The sequence below is a fragment of the Cheilinus undulatus genome, linkage group 12 (genome assembly GCF_018320785.1).
Source record: "Cheilinus undulatus linkage group 12, ASM1832078v1, whole genome shotgun sequence".
Classification (NCBI taxonomy): Eukaryota; Metazoa; Chordata; class Actinopteri; order Labriformes; family Labridae; genus Cheilinus; species Cheilinus undulatus.
The window spans coordinates 27,422,152-27,444,516 of NC_054876.1; the positions used below are offsets into that span (position 1 = coordinate 27,422,152).

The 22,365-nt window shown below is 39.5% G+C and overlaps 1 protein-coding gene across 3 annotated transcripts in view; it reads right to left on the reverse strand.

The window, feature by feature from the left end:
* dpysl3 (dihydropyrimidinase like 3) overlaps positions 1 to 22,365 on the reverse strand; it is a 67,317-nt gene that overhangs the window by 16,042 nt on the left and 28,910 nt on the right. For all 3 annotated transcript variants that reach the window (XM_041800927.1, XM_041800926.1, XM_041800928.1), the window contains exons 2-8: positions 14,620 to 14,708; positions 12,365 to 12,549; positions 9,161 to 9,325; positions 8,674 to 8,735; positions 6,685 to 6,765; positions 2,873 to 2,941; positions 1,633 to 1,753 (exon numbers count right to left, since the gene is read on the reverse strand). In XM_041800927.1, coding sequence (XP_041656861.1) covers positions 1,633 to 1,753; positions 2,873 to 2,941; positions 6,685 to 6,765; positions 8,674 to 8,735; positions 9,161 to 9,325; positions 12,365 to 12,549; positions 14,620 to 14,708 — 772 coding nt within the window. The remainder of the gene's footprint in view (positions 1 to 1,632; positions 1,754 to 2,872; positions 2,942 to 6,684; positions 6,766 to 8,673; positions 8,736 to 9,160; positions 9,326 to 12,364; positions 12,550 to 14,619; positions 14,709 to 22,365) is intronic.

The window sequence follows — 22,365 nt, forward strand, 5'->3', positions numbered from 1 at the left end:
GTGTGCATTCCAAGTTCTCAAAAACCAGCAGAGAGATGGAACCCGGTGCAGAATTTAAAATCAAACATATTAACAGTGCACAAGTTTCAAATGCTATGTTATTGCTCTGAACATTGTTTGGAGGTGAGTTCATTCAATTTGACATTACAGCAGAGATGTCACAGACACAAAGTTATACAACAAAATATTTAAAACAAGATTATTAGATTGCATAAGCATAAAATGCTGCCTAATTGAGCAACATGCATTGTAAGACCAAAATAATCCATTAAGAATAACTTCTATTTGACTATCTTTCTAATAAAAAATATTCAAAGTACTCTTAAAGTGTCTCTAAGAGATGAAAATGGAACAAAATTTGACAGAAAAATTACTAGATAAGAAAAAGGATAGCAATATGGAAGATAAACTTAAGAGCTTTATGTTTAAAGGATAATCTGAAAAGTCTAACCTCAATAACAATCTAACAGTTTTGCTGTTGATGATGAAGTTTTTCCACATAAAAACAGAAACTCTATCAAACCTTTCATTTATAGCATGTAAACTAAACTTGAAACTGTCACCAAAATCATAAGTTACCCTCATGCACATTTTTAGACTTTCTCTTTTAAGGACGTAAGACCACCTGTATACAGTGCCTGTAAAAAGTAGCTACCCTTTTGGATGTTTTACCCTTTTATTGATATAACACATCAATCATGGTCAATATCTTTGGCTTTTCAGTCAAAAAAGATCACAAAAGAATATCTTTTTAATGTCAAAGTGAAAACAGATTTCTACAAAGTAATGTCAGTTAATAAAAGTTTTAAGCAAAAGTGGCCACTGTTGAAGAAAACTCAGATTTGAATCTAGACTAGAGTTCACCAAAAGGCACGTGGGAGACTTGATGGTCAAGTTGCAGAAAGTTCTTTGGTCTGATGAGATCAAAATGGTGTTTCTGGCCCTCAGACAAGATTTTATGTTTGGAGGACACCAAACACTTCACATTAGCAAAAACACACCATCCCCACTGTAAAGCATGGTGGTGGCAGCATCATGCTGCAGGGATACTCCTAGGCAGGTGGCCCTGGAAGGCTTGTAAAGGTAGAGGGTAGAATCAATGTGACAACTACAACTTGGCAAAAGATTTATTTTCCAGCAAGACAATGACTCCAAGCATACAGCCAAAGCTACACAGATATGGTTTCAAGACAACAAGGTGGATTTTCTGGAGTAACTGAGTCAAAGCCCAGACCTCAATCCTGTATAGAATTTGTGGCTGGACTTGAAATAAGCTGTTCATGACTGATTTCCACGCAACCTGATGGAGCTTGAGCAGTTTTGCAAAGAAGAATAGAGCGTAAAATTGCAGTGTCCTGATGTGCAAGCCTGATTAAGACCTATCCACACAGACTCAGTGCTCTGATCGCAGCCAAAGCTACATCTCTTAAACACTGACTTGAATGGGGTGAATATTTATGCAGTCACTTATTTTACATTACATATCTGTTTTCACTTTGACATTAAAGAGTTTATTTGTTAGTTTTTGTCAAAAAAGTCAGATTATATTGACCATGATTGATTTATAAAACCAATAAAAGGGTAAAGGTAAGGCACTGTATGGCCACATTTTTCAAAATAACCTGTTTTTACCTTTTTTCCGGGCCTGTGAGATGATGTCAGCAGCGCTCTTGCTCATGACCCTGGTCACATAGAGAGGACAGTTGGTTTGGCTTGCAATGGTGATGGCACGAAACACGGCCTCTGCCTCCAGCTGCAAAAGGCACAGGACATTGTGGTTGACTTTTAAATGGTTCGCCCATTAGGATTTTCTCAAACACACTTTGAATATCCAAACCACATCACATCAGTTATTTACAGAGCTATATTATTTCAATAATTGACTTTGAAGCAAAAGTGGAAGCTTATAATCATATACTGGAGAGGTTGATTCAATTACTTTTAGCTCGGATTAAATAAGACGTTTTGTAGCATCACATGCTAATTTACTTCCTTACCTAATGGAAGAGTTTGAGAGTTAAGCTAAATTGTCCTTACCCTGAGGTACCTCTTTCTATAATATGAAGATCAGAGAGGGAAAAAAAGCATCTTTCAATGCAACTTCTCTCTCTTATTCACTTATTTTGTAGTCTACAAGCTGACCCTAACATTTCATCTGATCATTGTGTTCAAGGTCAAGCTAGATCCAAGAACCAATAAAAGAAATCCACAGAGGACACCAGACACTGATAAAACAGTCATCCAACTCAGCTCAATTAAATTATGTTACTAAGGCTTTGACTCTCATGAACTGAGTTAACAGCACAACACTACGGGTCTGGTGGGAAAACTTTACCACAAAGTGGAAAATCCAGACTTACAGAGATTTGATTCTGCTGTTTGTTAAGAAAAATTAGCACCATCTATTTGGGAAGCACATTATCTTCACTAAGAGTCTTAAATGTTTCTTAAACCACAAAAAGGAACAACATGTGTGAAACCACCAGCCCTAAACTTGGTAAACTGTGGCTTTGGTATCGCTGAATGAGCCAGTTCATTCACTGTTAGGAAGCCATGAGTCATTAGTCTCCTAATGGCACAGCTAGCCAGCTTTTCTGGATAACTGTGGTCTAAACAAACAGTGTGGTGTTAGAAGAGAGTTTTGTAGGTACCTGCTTAGGACTGGCAGCACTCCAGTCTTAATGTGTTGGTGGCCTAAGTATTAGGAAGGGCACTTTCATAGAAAGCTTCAATCCACATTACAAGCATTGATAACTCAATATTAACTGCTGGCTACAGCATAAAACAATCTCCTTTGCTTTTTCAGTTCTAAAATATTCATGTTGTTAAAATCCATTAACAATGTAAACTACACAGCAAGTTTTCCTTGTACCTCTTCTGGCCTGCTGAGGACATGCCCCTCCGGTCCAGTGATGCCCATCTGCAGCATGCGGGCCTGCTCCTGTTCAGCAAACACACATAAAGCAGACTCTTAGTTCACAGATAATAAGCAGGATAATTTTTTGGTGTTCTCTTGTTCGAGAGCTTCGGCTGATGTAAGCTGCTGGTCACACTCCAAGACGATATTCTGTTTCTGCTTCTTTCTGCCTGTGTGAAGGATACAAGACGGGGTGTTGTCATGTTGGTCAGCCCACACACAGAGAACTGTGGGAAACCCCCAGGCTGGTGTCTTGAACATGTAGACGTACTTCCAAAAAAGTCCTGTCTGAAACGTTGTGTCTGTGGTAAATGCAGAGGTGACCCCTGCTTGGGGACATCTGGACATCGTCTGTGGATGCCTGCATGGATGTCTGACAATGACATGCTTCCCCTGAAATAACTTATTTTTTTAAGTATTTAAAAATGTTGAATTTTCCTGCAGGTTTCACAATGAAGAATCAAACTTTATGATTTTGGGTGAGACTTTAGTTCGACATCATGGAAATATACTGTGGCAAAAGGACTTCTGTGACTGACTTTAAGTAGTGGTGCTGAAAGAAGCCAAATCATTAAGCTACTGTATCTAGTATGGCTGAGATAAGGTAGCCAGCTTTGCTGCACTAAAGACAGCTAGCAGAACGTAGTGACTGTAGCATGTATTAATTAGGCTATTCTTATGAATCAGTGACTGATGCTAGCTCCTTAGAAATCTGTTAAACAAGTAGCAGGTATACAGTGTGTCCCACGCCATATTGGTGACATTAACAGATTTTGTATTCTTAACATGCTAGCCCACTAGCTAACGTTAGCAATCGCTAGCTAGCTAACATGTAATTAGCAATAGCAACATATTTCAATCAAGGAAAAAATTGAATTGAATTGAATTTTGAATTCAATAGATGTCAAATTTGATTATCGTCAATGTATGGTTAGGCATCTGCTGTTAAAAAAAGCTGAAGAAACACAAGGTGGTTAAACCGTGGTAACTTCCTGCTAGGGCGTGATGTAATCTAATACTTACCGACTATGATTTAGTGCTCTGTACTTCAAGTGTTATGCAATTTGAGACACACGGACAGATTAGTTATTTTTGCTAGCTCCATGTCCATCATGTAGCTAGCTAGCTAGCTAGATTGGCTACTGCAGATAGCTAGAATTCATTAACTAAGCATCTAGTATAAAACAGCTTAAGTAGCTAACTTCATAGTATGAAGGACAGTTAGTATGGATTAGCTTCTGTGGCTTAAAGGAATCTGCTAACTAATGGTGAATATATTCAGATAAAGCTAACGTCATTATCTAATCCATGGATCTATATGTGCAAACAAAAGCATGGCAACAGCGGGGCAAAAGGACGGAAATAAGTTAATGGAAGTCAGCTTAGCTAAATAGCAGGTTATGAATACAGGGAGGAAAAATGTGAGTCATGTTATAGGCTACTGGTTGCCAGTGTATATCTATTCCAATTAGACCACACACAGCATAAGCTGAACCTAAAGGAAGATTAAGAATTTAGCAGAGGCAGCTAAATTGTGACTTGGAGAGCCTTTTATTTCTGTGGTGACTGCTCTCCAAAGCTGTCTGAGAGGAGGGACCTGTTGACAGATTTGGAAAATATAGGCAAGACTCATCTGCATATGAGAGTAAATCCAGCTGTTACCACAAAAAGCAAACGCTGTTCTGATTAACGCTGCTCCATTGCAGGAGACTGTTTCAACCAACAATAAATGAACTAGAAGAGTCTGCCTATCAACCAAAGAGTCGCCTGGCGAGCAGTGTTTACAAACCTTACAAGGAAAGACAAGGAGAAGTTCATCAGATCAACCTGGCTCAGTGAGGGACAGCTTTAGAGTGCTTATACTGTTCTCCCCTTTTTCTAAATTTCTTTGTGAGAGATTAGTGTTTAAGACAAATAAGAGCCATGTTACTGTTTAAACAAAGACACAATTCAGTTTGTTGGCATAACTCTGGGAGGGTAAAATTAGACTGATTTTTACTTGAAGGGTAATCAGAACAACAACTTAACTGTAATTAAAAAAAAGCTCCATGAGAAAATGTTACCTGACAAAATCCTCCAGTTAAAAAAAAAAAAATCAAACTTTTATTTTCATAAAAAGTGTTTGAAACATGATACAACACCCATATTTAGGCAGGCATAAGTCAGTGGTAGAATTTGAAAGGTTGTCAGTTTGTTACTGGACACAATACTGAACCCAAAGTTTGCTCCAGAGACATAGGTAAAATGTGTGTGATCATGACAAAGCAAATTCTGTGACCAGCTTATGAATATCTGTTAAAGGGTGAATGTAGCGCCAAAGCGCTTTTAGTGGTCAGAAGACTAGAAATCTGTCATGAAAGCTGAAAGGGTTTGGATTTATGTACCCGTTTATTGATTTTATAAATCAATCAGGATACTTGGCCTTTTTGGGCAAAGGAATTACAAGAGCCCCTTTAATGTCAAAGTGAAAACAGATTTCTACAAAACAAAAATATGTAATGTTTATTAAGTGACGGAATAAATATTCAGCCCCCTTCAAGTCAGTATTTAGTAGATGAATCTTCAATCATAGCATTGAGTCTGTGTGGATAGGTCTCAATCAAGCTTGCACATCTGATCATTGCAATTATAACTCATTCTTCTTTGCAGACACCTTACAGACACAGGTTTCTTTATACTACAGTCACTTGAGTAACATTCACTGCAATTATGTGATTCCCATTTCACTAATTGTGAGACTACTAGCGCCAGTTGGCTGGGCCTCTGTTTAATTAGGTCAGTCACTTTAAAGGGGTGCGTATTTATGCAATCACATATTCTACCTTACATATTTTTGTTGAACTTTGTAGAAATCTGTTTCACTTTGATGTTACAGTTTTGTTTGGTAAGTATTTTTTATCAAAAATTTAAATTATATTATTTATAAAGTCTTCTTAAACAGCAACAAATACAACAAAAAGGTATATCGCAATAGACAACACCAAAAAACAAAGGAAAATTTGGTATAACAGACAAAAAGAGAGGAAAAACTTGCATCAATAATGACATCTATCAACGAAGAGTTCAGTCTAGACTTGCTCTATTTGTAAAGGATGTAACATTACGTTTGGGAAGGCGCTATACAAAGAAAGACTGTGACTGATAGTGAAGCACATTGTGGTGCCTTTTGTATGAAATATGTTATATAAATACAGTAAACCAACACACATCACTTGCCCTTTTTACTACAAGTTCTCCTTGTTGTCACTTGCTTACAAAGTGACCTCCAACAACAACAAGTAGGACACATTTCTGGAGGTTTAAATGAAGTCAGGTCATTACATTTCTGGTCTTTACAAAATCCTTGTTTAAGAGCTAGGATATGGAATGAGTCAGACCTGAGACAGACAGACATGGAGTGATAGAGTCCAGGCTGCGTCTGGAGCTCTGACTAATACCAACCCTCTCAATCCACCAACTATTACAGTTCATTTACTTTCATTTGTCCACAGTGCAGCACCACCCTGTGTTTACTACACCCACATATAAAAGTTTAACAGGAAACCTTCTCCTTCTCATCACTGACAGCGTGTTTAGTCTGTATGTAGTGGAGATCATCAGTGATAAGAATGGAAATGTGATTTAAAATGAAATCAGTCAGACAAAGCTCAAACAGATCACAGAGTTGGACTCAGAACAAGTATTTCGTGAGAGGAGGTCCAAGAATATGAGGCAGGGGAGAAGTGAGTAAGAAATGAATCATTCTGTTTATTTCTCTTTATTTTTACCTCAGCGATGATCTCTCCGTTTTCAGCGTGGACCTGAGCAATGCCTCCCCTCTCTGCAAGGAAGGTGAAGATCTCATAGAGCTGGAGAAGAAAGACAAGAAACAGGGAAATAACGGTGACGTGGTTTCTAGTTTTAAATTCCTGCTTGGTTGTTTACACTAGTTTTAATCCCAGGGGCCAGCCACAAGGAGAAGGCCACAGTTTACATGATGTCCACCACAACATGCAATTATACTGTTGTTATGATGTTGCAACATAGTCCCTCACTGAGCTGCATGACATCAGTTTTTCAAGCTGGACTATTTCAGTTGCCTCATGTGCTCTTCCGACTGACTGAATTAGGCACAGCTGCATGAGAAACATGAGGAATCCTGCCTAACACTGTCTGGTTTTACACTTTTTCCTTCTACTTTTACCAGCTGGACAAACTTTCACTGTACAATAAAAACGACAAATTACATAAGAACAAATCCAGAGAAAATGATCCTTGTTTTTCTTAACTTTACACCAAAGCTTGAAATCCTGAGTACCAAACTAAAACACCAACTTATGATAGTAATTTACTCACTTTTTTAACACAAACCTGTGCCTCAGTGCCATGTTTTCATGCCTGTTTACAACTCCATTTGAAACCATGTCAGCAGAGATGGATTACATTGCTCCAGATTGGATTACTTGAATTGGATAATCATATTAAATTACCATGTTTTCAGTTTATTTGGATCTAAGCTGGTTTAACTGCACCTGACATCATGAATTGTTTAGGATAATCAAAATTGAAGATGTTAAAAATCCAGCCCTTTACACACCGAGGTTCTACAGGGGTGTCAAACTCAATCTCATCAAAGTCAGAGTTAAAAAATATGAGATAAAATGCAAAATAATTAGTTAAAAGTGTCAAAATATTACTCAAGATTTAAAGTTATGAATCTAAAAGCTTAAAATATAATTCAAGAAGTCAAAATTTTGAGTTGAAATGCTCACAGTACAAAAAAAAAGTCAAAATCCTAAGTTTGAGTCCTAATTGTGAGATGCAAAATTGAAAATGTGAAATTAAAACACAAATTAATTTCTGTTCCCATATTCTTGACTTTTAATCTAATTACTTTCACTCCTTTTTCAGACTGTATGACTTAACAAGGATATCTTAAATCATCAAGGATAAGTTAACATTTTTATACTTGAGGAAATCTGCAGACCTCATTTTGATGGGCCAGATATAACAGAAATAAGATAAAATCTTGCGGGCCAGATTTAACTGTTCCACAGGCCTAATTTGGCCCCTGGGCCTTGAGTTTAACATCCCTGTTCTACAACATTACTCACCATTACACCTTTCTACTAACACTTTGGATCCACTTTGCACTGGCATGACACTGATGTCCCAGGGGCATAGTTTCATATTGTGTTACAACATTGAAGAAAGGCAGACAGTTTAGTACATTGAGTACAATACTTGTATCCTTTTTCGCTCCTTTTGACTACACAGTAGCACACAGAGAGAATGATTTCACATCACATCCCAAAAATAGCTAAACAGCAAAAACTAGAGTGTTGATATCTCAGGGTTAAACATTTCATGGTTGTATCTAGTTGTGTCTGGATGTTGCCTGTTGTACAGTGATCCCTGCCTGGGTCCCTTTGATTATATTTTTTAGTTTAAGATACATTTGCACCATTAGTGAAGTTATCCACTGACTGTGACTTTAGGTGCTCCTTAAAGATGCATAGAACACTAGCATGCATTGCATTGCAAGAAAATTTATGGTTTCGGTTTTTATTGAATGACTCAGAAGAATTTGCTCAAGGTCACACTGATAACATTGCACATCTTGTAATGTGACTACTGTGCATGCGCATCCTTGTAAAATACAATATTATTAGCCCAACTTATACCATGTAAATGTAGGTTTTAAATGGACTTCCAAAATAAAAAAGGAGGAACCTTTCTTTAAAAGTGTGCACTAAGTGTGCACAAAATTATTGTACCTCACTGTTGCTCATCTGGTAGTAGTCCTTGTAAGCCATGTAGACCTGGAAGGAGTTCACACCTGTAGCAAAGAATGAAACACTTAGAAAAAAAAAACTTCAACCTCCAAAAACAGAGCTGAAGATAGTAACCAGGAACCTATGACTAACCAGGAAATGGCTGATGATTTTGGGAGGTATTTAAGTCAATTTTTGTGACCTCTTATGATATTAGATGAAAATGGGGTTTGTTCACTTACCTGCTGAAAAACATGTTGTTTAGTTAAACTTTTCAGTAACATATGCAACCTTTATGTAAAAACATTACTGCTAAGGTTATTATCCCCAACAATACTTTCTTATAATATCAACTTTACAACCAATTTTCAGCACAATAATAAGACAAGAATTGTTAACTTTGTTTTCATGTAGTTTTCAGTTCTGAAAACTACATGAAATCAAAGTTAACAAAGTTATCAAGCACTTGTTATGTTGAGCCACAACCCACCTTTCTCCTTGATCAGGTTGTCCACCTCCTGCTTTACGCTGTCGTTCCAGTGGGTGATGTCCACATGGAGGGAGTAATCACAGCAAGCTTTCTCATCTGCCCACTGCCTCCACTGGTCATAAGCCTCCATTAGGCTGCTGCCAGGGTCGGGGATCACATGGTCCACTGGAGGAGATGGTGATGATGGAGGGAAGAGGGATGAAGAGATGAGGGGAGGGTGGGTTTGGAGGGAAAAAATGTTTTAGGGGAGAAAGAAGTTGATGGATAAAGTGAGAAGAGATACAAGGTGAAGTTAAAGGACAGACAGAGGCGTGACAGATCAGGGTGGAGACAGCCACACATGAAGAATAATGAACAGAGTGATGTCAGGATTTGTCTGCTGGTGTTGCTACTTTCTCTCTGTATTGTCTATCTTGCATAATCAGCTGTCTGTGAGTTCCAGCTGGACTCAGCCAGAAGGCACCAACCTTGTCAGATGTCAGATCACATTTTGAGCATCTTTGTCTGAGTGTGGGTGTCCTTAAGGATAGGTTCGGGGGGGCATTTAAATTGTTGATATTTTCAGACTTACTTTGGTCATGCAAGCTTGTTAATTTTTAGGTCTGAAGACTTGCACACAAGGGAAGTGGATTTTTCCCATTGGGCCAATATCTAAAATCATATCCAGTGAGGCAGTAAAGTGCTTTTGGGGACTGTAATGGCACACAACACCTGGAGCTTCTTATGTTAAACAGAGGAGTTAAGAGTAGAGAGTATCTCATACACTTGCTAAGTTTACATGCAGTACATACAGTAAGAATAAGCTGAAATATTGATAATGCAAAAGAATAAATGAACAGCCTGCCAGGTTATTTGCAAAGTTCATGATGTTTACTTGATTTCAACTACTCTAAAGGTTTTGTAAGTGATTCAACTTAAAGAAAGTTAACACAAACAAAGATATAATCTTGGTGCAGCACTGTAGTATCCTCATAGAGCAGACAACTGTGGATAACGTTATTGCCTCAAAACACAAGATCTCTAGTTTAATTTTTGGTTTGGACAGGGATAAAGTTAAATGAGCTGGACGCAGACTTTTTTGAATGACTTTACAAAGTTAAATAAGTATACAAAGTAACTGCAACTTATCCATGTCAATACATACACTAGCTCAGGTCAGAGGAGGACTTTACCATTAGGAAAAGGTAGTCAAGTGCCTGGAGCCCCAGACTACAAGGGGCCTCCTAAACACATGACTTCACTCTCTTCTGCAACAGCCTTTAGCTATAGTTGTTTTAAATTTTAAGGGGTTAACCACTATAACATGAAGTTGGTCATGTTATAGTGGTAATAAAGCTTTAAAAAGCAAAAACAATATTGGTGTTAATTATGATTTTTTTCCCCCAAGTTTTTTTTTTGAACAACAGGCACTGTTATTTCATCAAATATTTTATAATAGATATAAAAATATATTAACAAATAAAATATATTTGGCCACTTTTGATAAGTTTTCATTGGTGAGACAAGGCCAAGAAAAAAAAACAAATTAATTTTTTTTTCTTGGGTTAATTGTCATTTGGCATTGAAATAAACAGGCAAATTTAGTTTTACATTGCTATGATGTCATCTAGCTACCATTAAAAGTCTCCATATTGGATATTTTGAAATCTGCCTGGACATTTCTGTCCAAAAACGCTGCCAAACCATCATTTTTGGTTGTATTTTACATAATGTTACAAGTAGGACTTTCTCTGATTAATATGAGTCCACCGGCACATCAGTGTGATGTCATCATGCACTATTTTTGTCAAATGATAGCATAAAAACAAGCCACATTTTGCCATGCAATCATTTTGTGAGGAAGGTGTGAGTTTTACGCTCTTTTTCAGTTTTCGTTTGATGTCAATAGAGACAAGATAATCATTGTCAAAATTCAACAGCATGAATCTCCCTGTTGGGGAATTGAATCCTAGTCTTCCACCTAACAGGCAGACCCTGTCTATCGTACTATTAAAGGGACATATTATGCAAAAATCCCTTTTTCAGGTTTTAACAAAAATATGTGCCCCTGGCCTGTTCACGATCCCCTGATGTACCACCCTGAAGATGTGGTACTGAAAATGGCAGCACTTCATTTTAATTCAAAGTCAGCCTATGCTCCAAAACAGCCGTCATGTCACCAGGCCTGCTGTAGAAGAGTGGAGATCTGCAGGTAGACCTCACTCAGCGATGGTTTTTGGTTTTGTATGGCTCTAAAAAGCTGAGGCAATTGGCAAGTTTTTTTTTCTTTTTTATTGTATTCCATTTTTAGGCATATACCGTATCATGTATGCATTTAGTGAATTTTCACTTTAGTTTCTCAGGTCAGTTTTCACTGGGATTATTCTTGGACAGTTAATCCTCATTGTACACATCACCGTGTAAAAAAAAAATCCTACTCCTTCTTAGTCAGCTGTAGAACAATAAGGTCACCTACTGGCTCCTCAACTGGCTGTCGTCTTTATCTCATTAAAGATGACCCAATCTGCTTATCTACTCTCTGCATGTTAATAGGATAGAGCTGAAAACAGCAGATGCATAAAAACACTGTTGTTTAGATTATCAGCCATCTGAAATAGCCCCCAAACACAAAATCATGTGTAAGAAGAGACAGACGGATACAGTGTAAAACACAAAGCACAGTGCATGTTTTCACTCTGTCCCCCTCACACTTCACTCTATTGAATATAATCCCTGAATGAATGGAGCCTATGAATAGAGCTTACTACAGTGGCACGCCTGTCTGTTTAGACACAGTGCTAGCCTGGCAGACAAGGAGCAGGGAAGCAGCAGGCTCAAAAGAAGTTAATGGTATTAATGAGACTGCGGTATCTACCAGCTGTTAGCGTACTAGCGTCTGGTGTCTCAGCTACATGAAGCATACTTATACATCCACACTGTACGTAGACAATTATGCAGACAGACACTGGTGTTGTGTTTCCGTGGGAGCCTTGCTTCTTTTAATACCCCCCTGCTTGATCTGAGCCCCCTTACACAGGGGCCTTTTGTGAGGTCCTGTTTTGGAGAGCTGCCCAAAATCAGGCCAATAAATGCTTCCCGTCCCTTTCTCTTGTCTTCTGTTAGGGTCTCGCCCCTCCTTCTGCTGCATTTTTCCCTCATTTTAACTTGACTAAACAGAAACTACCGGTACATTTCAGTGTGCATGACCTTTGAAAAGCCCCTCACCGATCATAGTCGTGCCACCGGCAAGAGCAGCCTTTGATCCCTGAGCAAAGTCATCCACGGTTGTGGTTCCACGGTACGGCATCTGGAGGTGGGTGTGGATGTCGATGCCACCAGGGATCACCATTTTCCCATTGGCCTCGATGGTCTTCACGCCACCAGGCACAATCAGGTTGTCTCCAATCTGCCTGTGGAGGGAAGATGATATCATACTTGAATAATGATCTGCATATTAAAGATTTCAGACTGATCATAGAGTTTGTGTTTTTTCCAGTGGCTGTTCTAAAATTATGGTAATTATAGGATGAAATTGTGCATGACAATGAAATGAGTCGGAGTCCTGCGTGCAACTCCGACTACAAGAAATATTTTTTTTCAAAAGACTGTCTCACCATTTATTTTCCTGAACTGACAAACAATTTTTCCAAAAGCATGTTAGAGGGAAGAGAAGGACTCCAAGCTTAAGAATTCCTTTTCTGCATTTCTACGGGTCATTTTTGGACAAACTAGTCCAGGGGCATTGATCCAAGCAACTTCTACTTTGGTGTGCAGCTAGAAGAGACCTTGCTGATGAAAAACTATCAACTACCTTTTCATTAGACAAAATGGGTGGCTGTTAACCTGGCAGCCTCCACGTTAATGTCTTCCACCATAATTGCACCAGCCTCTTGTTGCTGCTTGCTTACGTCACAACTCTGCTGCGCCTGAAAGTACTGCCTCTCAACGCTGATTGGTCCTGTCACTTTTAACCAGGCCCAAACGGTTCAGATGGGAGCTTTACAAGATGGATTCGCCAGTGAGAAACACAGAAAAGGGCGTCTCCATCTGCTTTGCAAGGTTAACATCTGCAGTGATTTTAGCAGACCAGACAACAGAAACATTCCTTTTCCAACAAAATTAATTAGAGGCCAAAAGTTGAAAACTTCTGAATGACCCCAAAACAATTTGAGCCATGCTTGAATGTCACCATGTCAACACATCGACATTTTGCCCCAATTGTTTAGACTTTATAGAGCAAACTGACCAGACAGACAGACTGGTTAGCAGAGGCCAGTGTCTCAGTGAGTCTGCCAGCAGCTCAATGCTCCAGCAGGCATCTGGGTGCTTATTATGCAACACCAGGCTTTCTGTGGGTGCCTCTCTCTGAGCCGCCTCACTCAGGGACTGGGGGACAAAGAGACTATAATTGGAAAATCAAGTGGGAATGAACAGGAGGGGAAAGAGAGGACGGAGCGATTCAGGGAGACACACAGAGAGGAATTGAAATTCCACTCTCCTTGTCTAGTGGGGCGGGGACACGCTTATGCTAGCACATAAAAACGGGGACTAAACGGACTGTTATCACTTTGTCTGTCAGCCAAATGGCCTCATAGCTGAACCCTCAATGCAGGGATTCTGTTTTTGGTCCAGGACAGCCGGCAGGACACTGTGTGCCTAATGAAGCAGCTTCTGCTTCTGCATTTTTCTCAGAGGTTCTCTTTCACTCATTGTGCAGGGAGAGCTCAATAGACTTCTAAACTTAATCTGGGTATTTTAGACAACAGTGGAAATATTTGCATTTGACTTAAATCATAGAGCCCCCTGTAGCATAGTCTGTAAGACTGGAGAGACAGGTGCTTTTTAACCTTGTGTTGGTGTGTGCACAACTAGCTGCATCATGCACTTAAGTGTCCTATACTGCGCATGTTTCTGGAGGATACTATGGATATGCAATATAATCAGTATATCAGTGTCGACAGATTAAGTTGAAAAGTTGAATATTCATATCAGCAGGCAAGAACTTTTTAGGAAACTCGAAGTGGGCTTTAATGTGTTCTGCACTGAGGAGAGGCTTCCATCTAGCAACTCTTCCATAAACACTGGTGGAGGGCTGCAGTGATGGTTGTCCTTCTGGGACTCTCTAATCTCCACGCAGGTTAATTTCATACAGGTGGACTCCAATGAAGGTGTAGAAATATCTCATTCTGGATACTTCCACTGCTCTTAATAATTTAATACCTTATTGTTCAACATCTATATAACAACCACTGGAAAAGGTCAAACTGTAAAACAATATTAAAAGAAAGACGTATTATTTGTAATTAATTTAAGGGAAATTTGTCAAAAATACAATAGTTTCCCAAACACAACCTACAGTCCCGTAATAGACATTCACTTCAAAATGCAAGGAACAGAAAATAACAACAGAATGTAGGTGATATGAAATTAGGTTGGACTGAACAAAAGCAGAGCAGAAAGGAGGACAGCTCAGGACTTACTTAATGAGGCCATCCTCCATGTAGATATCAGCATGGAAGGACTGGTCATCATTCACGATCCTCCCGCCTTTGATCAAAAGCCTGTCGCTCTGAAGAGGAAAGAGAGAGAAAGAGAAAACAGAAATGTTATGATTCAAGGCCAACTTTTTCATCCAACAAAGACTCACTTTGGCTTGAAACACTGTCAAGTGAAGCCTAATTGGGCTATCTGCAGTGCCAGGGTATTTTTGTTCTAAAGTTAGAGCTGGACAGAGAGTCTCTATTTCTCTGTGGTGAGTTTATTTCTTCACTTTTTTACCCATAAGATATGAACCATGTGTCATTCATTCATGCGTCCATGGCTAAGATGTTTTTCAGTCTTTCATTAAGCTATAAAACAAAAGTAAATAAAAAATCTACATCCATAATAATCATTCATTCAAACGTTCCCAGTCTTTTCACGTTTTACAGAAAATTTTCAACATGTGAAGAGTGGTTAGAGAGCAATTTCTGTCACTGTTTTACACAACTTTTAATGTGCATCAATGCTTAAGAGATCCTCTGTTTGACTTAGGGGTGCCTGGACCCCAGGTTGGGAACCAATGACCTTCATACTTGAGTCAGAATGGCCATTTGTGCAAAGTTTGAAGAAAATGTCTCAAAACGTTTCTGAGATATTGTATTCACAAGTAAGGGATGAGCGTGATGCCCATACGGACGTACAGTACGCACATGTAGATGTATATGACTGTATGGGCCTCGTCCTGAACGTAGGGACCCAGATAGCAGCTGACTCTGAGCCAGATTCACCTAGCAATCACAACTTTCACCAAATAAGGCTGGAATCAGCAGAATGACAATCACGTCCCAGATGGCCACTGACCCTGGGCCAATCCGGCCTCAGAGTCAGCTGGATTGACCTAACAATCACCCCCCACTTGGTGCCGTTGCACCATATAAGGTTGAAATCAGCCTAATGACTGTTGTGTTGATAGGCTAGGAGCTGATACAGGGTGGTCCTTGCAGACCCAACACACTTAATTTAAGCACAGATTCAATGACATCAAGTCCACAGGAGTGAAAGTTTATGGTAAGTGATTTTTTGGCGGACTGCTGAGGGCCGCCCTACAGATGGCTGTGTCCGTGTCTGACTGAGTCAGTGATGCTACTTTAAGGGCCTCGGATAACAGAGTTGCGTTTGCTTGTACTGAATGCTGGCAGTGACGGCTGCCTCCACTGTGTTAACTAGAGCCATACATACAGATCTGTGCTATGGGCGGGATTTATTGGACTGAAAGCCCTCCAACGGCTACCTCCACTACTCTAAATACCTCAGATTTGGCTTTAGCCTCTGTTTTACCAGAAGTGCAACATGTTTCTGTATAACAGAATAAAAACAACCCATAAGCTTTTCCTGTTGTGAAAGATGTTTTCAATCTTCTGCTGACCTGCTTTGGCAAGACTATGTGATAGTTGAGGGGGAAAGGGTAACTTGTTGTATGAATGCTTGTATGTATAACGGCTGCCAGCCGAACGTTAGCTTGGCCTTAGCCAGATGAACACATTTCTTTATCACAGTTACCACTGAGAGCAACACGGAAAGCTTTCTGCGACAGAAAACAATGTTGTCACTCTTCTGCCACCCTGCTTTGGCATGATTATGGGCTGGTTATGGGGAAAGGGTTAGTTGTTGTATTGGCTACAGCTAATGAGTTGTTGTGTCTCAGCTAATGATTGCACTAGCCTGCTAGTGCAATCATTAGGTGGGACTGAGCTGCAGCAGTGCTTTTGTCTAAGCCAGACAACGTGTCTTCATCCAAAAAAGCGCAGAGAGCAACACTGAAAGCTTTCTGTGACAGAAAAAAAACTTTTCTCTCTCCACTCCTGGTCTGTTTCGCCAGGGCTTTCCGATAATGGCGGTGGGCTTGTCCTGTATTATCCGGTGTTAGCTGTCGCAGATTGACTGCTGCAGTTTACTCTGACCTGGACCACTGTTCTTGTTAAAACCAGAGCACAGAGCCACACCAACAGAGGAGAGGTCTTGTGCAGAGGAGAGGTTTTTGCCCTTTTCTTGTCATGTTGTCTTCCCTTCGCGCAGTAATAGCAAAGAATACAGAGAGCGTATTTTCCCTTCTGTTGTCTATCTGCAGCTGAGTTGATGTGTGTCTGTGTTTGTAACCAATCAGATGGGGTAGAACAAAAGCAGGAGGGGAAGGGGGGCCGACGCTGCTCAGGGTTCATCTCCACACACACAGAAGGAGACAGACAGAGAGAGAGGGCAGCATGTAGCTTTTAACCTTTCAGTAACCGCTTACTATACCTTTGGCTAAAAATAAACTACTAACAATCTTTACAAATTCACTCTGCCAGAACAAAAATTTCAGTCAGGCATTTCAACAGGCATCCCAGATAGTTGCAGTCAGCCATATACTAGGTTTTGACCTAGTCTTGTTAACAAACATTTGCAGTGATGGCATTGTAAAATAGATCCAGTTTTCAGCTAGATCTGTCTCAAAGCTGGCACAATTTGTCTTGAATCTGGCTTAAAGCCAGCCCAGATCCTGCTCAGAGCTGGCACTATTTAGTCCAGATCCGACTCAAAGCTGGCACGGGCTGGCGAGTTTGCAACCAGATCTGGGAAAAATGTCTTTCTTCTCAGAGAGTTACCAGAGCGTCTGGCCCAGATACAGCTCAGTGCTGGCACATTTTGTCCCATATTCGGCATAAAGCTGGCCCAGACTTGCTCAAACCTGGCAATATTCGGCCCAGATCTGACTCAATGATGGCACAGGCTAGGCCAGTTTTGCACCAGATTTGGGCCAAAAATTAACTCTGTTTTCAATTATCTGGACCATTCTGGTCCAAAACAGTTACAGAGCCATCATATGACTTGAAAACAGGACCTGTTTTCCCAATCTGGACAGTGAATTGGAGTACATCCGGCCATGTGTGGTCCAGTCGCATTTTGCTATCTGGGGGCGGCCATAGGGGCATACATAGGGACAAATGTGCAATGTCTGTCCATACATATGGGTGGATGTACAGATGAGTATACATACTCTTGGACAGACATGCTGAAAGTATGATGCCCGTGCACCAGCACAGAGGTATTATGTGTAAATATAAATAACTAAGATTGTTCTATCACTAGCTAAAACTTAATACAGGAGCTTTAACTACATCATGACTTTCCTCGTCAGTGTACACATTAAAATCTGACTTTAAACAGTAGCTTGTATACGTGGTAAGAATTCTAACTAATAAAGAAGAGGGGAAAGTCTGATAGCATGCTTTAAGAACATAAGACATTATTTAGACAGAGCAGAAGAGCTTTAAACACATCGCTGTGCAGAAAAATGGTCCTCCTGACCTATGTGCTCTATTAGAGAGGGTAAGAGCTAGGAACTGAAGGCAGAACTAAAGCTGCTTTCAAAGACTGATCATGGATTAACATCTTAACCACAGTTATCCAGATTTTGTTATGTAACATAACTGCTACTGGATGTTATTTTCTCTTTTTAATCCAGTCATTAGAATAGACCAAATGCTATCAGCTGTATCGATTAATGATCCTACTATGAGGCAGGATATTTTTTTAATCTCCATGAGAAAAATAAATATTTCATGCACATACAGTAAATCCTGCTGAAATAAGACCACAGAGCTTTGTCAGGTCTAATGACTCTTTCAACCTTACATCTAGTGATGTGGGCTGATCTGGGCGTTGCCGTGATGCCACACAGTCAGACATCATATCGGCTGTTGCTGCTGCACAGGACTGACTTTAGCAGGCTGTTGTCATGGTAACAGTTCAGCTGCAGGGAGATAGACTCGAGAGGAGGGGAGACTGAAGACTGGTTTTGCTGACTGTTAATAGTTAGGCCAGGGAAAATTATTTATCATCGAACATGGAATGACTCTTTGCAGTTTTTTGGCCTGTATAATAAATATGTAAAATAATAACTAAATAAATCAGTGCTATAGCCTACAATTGCTCATCTCATCAAGCTAAAATACATATTTTTTAAGTAACAAATGTCCATAATACCTCCAAGATCACCTCTATGACATCATTTAGAAACAATAAAACCCTATTAAAACCCAAACACATGTTGGGCTTGAATTCTGTCCTTGCTAAGAAGAAACAAAATTCCATTTTTTCCCATCAGCACAGCAGTGATTTATACCCCTGGCTTTATACCCAGTGTTTCATCACTAACTCAATGTCAGCCACTCCTTTACATGTCAAAAAAGGGGAAGCATATAAAAAGGGTTTTGCTCAATGGTTCGACTCAATATCTGCTGAGCTCATACACACATGTAATGCGTGTACTCTTGTGTGTTAGTGTTTGTGTGTGATGATGATGGACTTGTGTGAAACAGAGCCCAGAGCCTTTCTAAGAAACCACACCCTGGAGCAACACATTATAACACAGCCATCACAGGCTGGAACACAGAACAGACTACATCATACTTCAATACAGCACGCTGACCTAAAACTGTCACTCATTTTAACAAAGACAATAGTTTATCTATCTGATTCTGGACTTCAATAGGAATAACATTTAATACTTTGTTTGAGCTCGAACACAGACAGATGTCTCAGAGAAGATGCCTTCAAAGATGACTCAGAGTGGAGCATTGTATAGATAATGAAGATGCAATCAAAGCCAGACCCCAAAAATCCATGGACAGCATCGCAATAGACACTTATAAGGCTTGACCTACATTGGATTAGTAGAGCAGACCAATGTTTATGGCTTACAGCAGCTTAATTTTGGGGAATACTGGCTTGAACCTCCAAAATCTAATCAGATCATCCTTGGTTCAGAGCGGATATATGTGTAAAGTCTGAAGATGATCCCCGAAAGGCTTCCTGTCGGATCACATCCACAACAATGTCCTACCTTGACGGATATGTTGTTTCAGCACTTCACTGTGTCAACCTTTGCCTGCAAGCAAGGTCCATAAAGACATGGATGAGAGAGTTTGGTGTGGATGAACTTGACTGGCCTGCACAGAGTCCTGACCTCAACCCGACAGAACACCTTTGGGATGAATTAGAGCGGAGACTGAGAGCGTGGCCTTCTTGCCCAACATCAGTGTGTGCCCTCACAAATGCACTTCTGGAAGAATGGTCAAAAATTCCCATAAATGCATTCCTAAAGCTGTTATAGCTGCAAAGGGTGGGCCAACGTAGAATCAAACCCTATGGATTAAGAATGGGATGTCACTTTAGTTCATATGTGAGTCAAGGCAGGCGAGTGAATACTTTTGGCAATATAGTGTATGTGGTAAGCTGGAGCAGGCCAGGTGCCTGCAGAACCGTAGCCTCGGCTAATGCATCCAGTAGCTGACCCTTCCCATCCTTGCTCTCCTTAGCACTTTGGCATTAGACACACAGTCTTGCCATCGGTACCCAACAATGTGCTGAAGAGAAGCTGTCACAAAGAAGTCCAGCTGGTACCTCTGACCATGAGTCAGCATCCAGGCCTCAAAAGAGTGTATTAAGACATGGAGGACCAAAGACCGAAAGACCCAGATACCAATGAACCCACTGCCCCATGCCATGCTCACAGGGTGATGGGTTTGCTACATGGATTCTGCTGGTAAAGAAAATATATCATTACTTTCATTAGCGTTTAATTTGCTGATGACTTCTTCTCCTCAAATGATACTGACTGGGTCAGTTATTCTCTATTTCAGACTGAAGCTTTGCAAATGGGCCTGCCTGATAGCAGGCATGGACTCTGGCCAGTCTATCAGCTTTGTGAGATTACAGTTGATGTTTTGTTTTAAAAAAAAAACAGCAGAAATAACCAAGTTTGCCCAAGCAAATTAGAATTGCTTCATCAGCTGAACTGGATGGGTTAAGACTATGTCTGATTTATGATACTGTAGGAAATTAGAGAGGAGTGCCTTCATGCAAGTGTGCCATGCTAATTTGGTACTCTCTCTCTCTCTCCCAGTTCACTGACAGATCATGAACTTGCTCAACTAAACATGAGTTATTTCCAATCCATGAAATATATGTCATACATCTATAACTTTTATAAGGAAATATACAATTTCAGCTCTTCTGTCACAGAATATCAAAAACACCTCATGTAAGTGTTGGTAGAGCTGTTTGGCAATGCAGTGTGGGTAACCAAACTGTCAAGCTCCTCCAGAGACACATCATCTGAGACAGCAGTTCTCATCTACACTTCTTGACTTGTCATTACTGCTTTTAGCTCCTTAACAAATATTTTCCAGGGCCCATGTCATTCAGTCACAAACAGCAATAGGCTAAGATGACAACAATTTATAAGAGGAAGTGGCAGCATTGTTTCTCAATTGTGCCACAGTTATTATTGGGCTAAAAGAGTGTTTGTTGTTCTAAGAACTGTCCAGGATAATATGTTCCTGCATCTTTGACCTCTGCAAAGTCTTTCAGTCAACTGACTCAATCATGTTTAAATGTTTACACATTAAAGACATTTTTCCTGAGATTGTGTAACAGTGTAAATGCTAGAGTGAAACCATCTGTGCTATGGTGGTTAAAGGAGGAATATTGAACCATTTGTTACATTACTAACGAAGCAGAACCATCCACATAATGAACACATACCACAGTCATGATGCTGACTGAAGGCCTGCTGTAGCCAAAGATGAGTTAATGGCATCCAGTGACTGGTGTTGAGTTTGCTGAGCACTGAGTCTAATATGAGACTGGATGCCAAATACTATTCTAAAAAGATGTTGATTAAAACATCATATCAGACTGGTATATGATTTCACATCTTGTGGAAATAAATGATCTGACTGTGAATACTGAAGATTTGCTTCTATAAAGAACTTTGATTGTTAATTCCTCACATTTGTTGTGTTCAGACAAAGTACCAGAGAATAACCACAATATTACAAGGACTTACTTGGTAATAAATATAATATTATTAATATAATATAATAATATATTTTTTTATTTGTTTAATATTATCAAGTTATTACTTGGTAAAATGACAACTTATTACAAAAAAATACCACTTATTAATATAAAATCATTAGGTAACTGGGGCCCACTAAAATAAAGTGCTACTGAAAATTTCTGCCAATATTAATGACTGATATTTTGGCAATTTAAAAAAACTGTCAATATCAGCTGTAGATATTTTTTGTACAAACAAATAAGTAAGAAGAGTTTTGGGCCAGACCAACAGACCAACGTCAGCTGAAGTCTTTGTCTATAATAATCATTCCTTCCACTTAAAATGTGTTGAAATGTTTTAATTTTTTCATCCTCAAACTTTGAAATTGTGTGTTTTAAGGACTAAAGTTTACTCTGAACTATATCTAAACATCGGTATTGTTATCAGTGTCAGCTAAAATTATTCTGTGAATATCGGCATACTGGATACCAGCAAAAATCCAGTACACACGTGGACAAAATTGTTGGTACCCCTCTGTTAATGAAAGAAAAACCCACAATGGTCACAGAAATAACTTGAATCTGACAAAAGTGATAATAAATAAAAATTCAATGAAAATTAACCACTGAAAATCAGACATTGCTTTTGAATTGTGGTTCAACAGAATTATTTTAAAAAGCAAACTCATGAAACAGGCCTGGACAAAAATGATGGTACCCCTAGAAAACATTGAAAATAATATGACCATAGGGACATGTTCAACCAAGGTGTGTCCTCTAATTAACATCACAGGTGTCTGCAAACTTTGTAATCAGTCAGTCGGCCTATTTAAAGGGTGACAAGTAGTCACTGTGCTGTT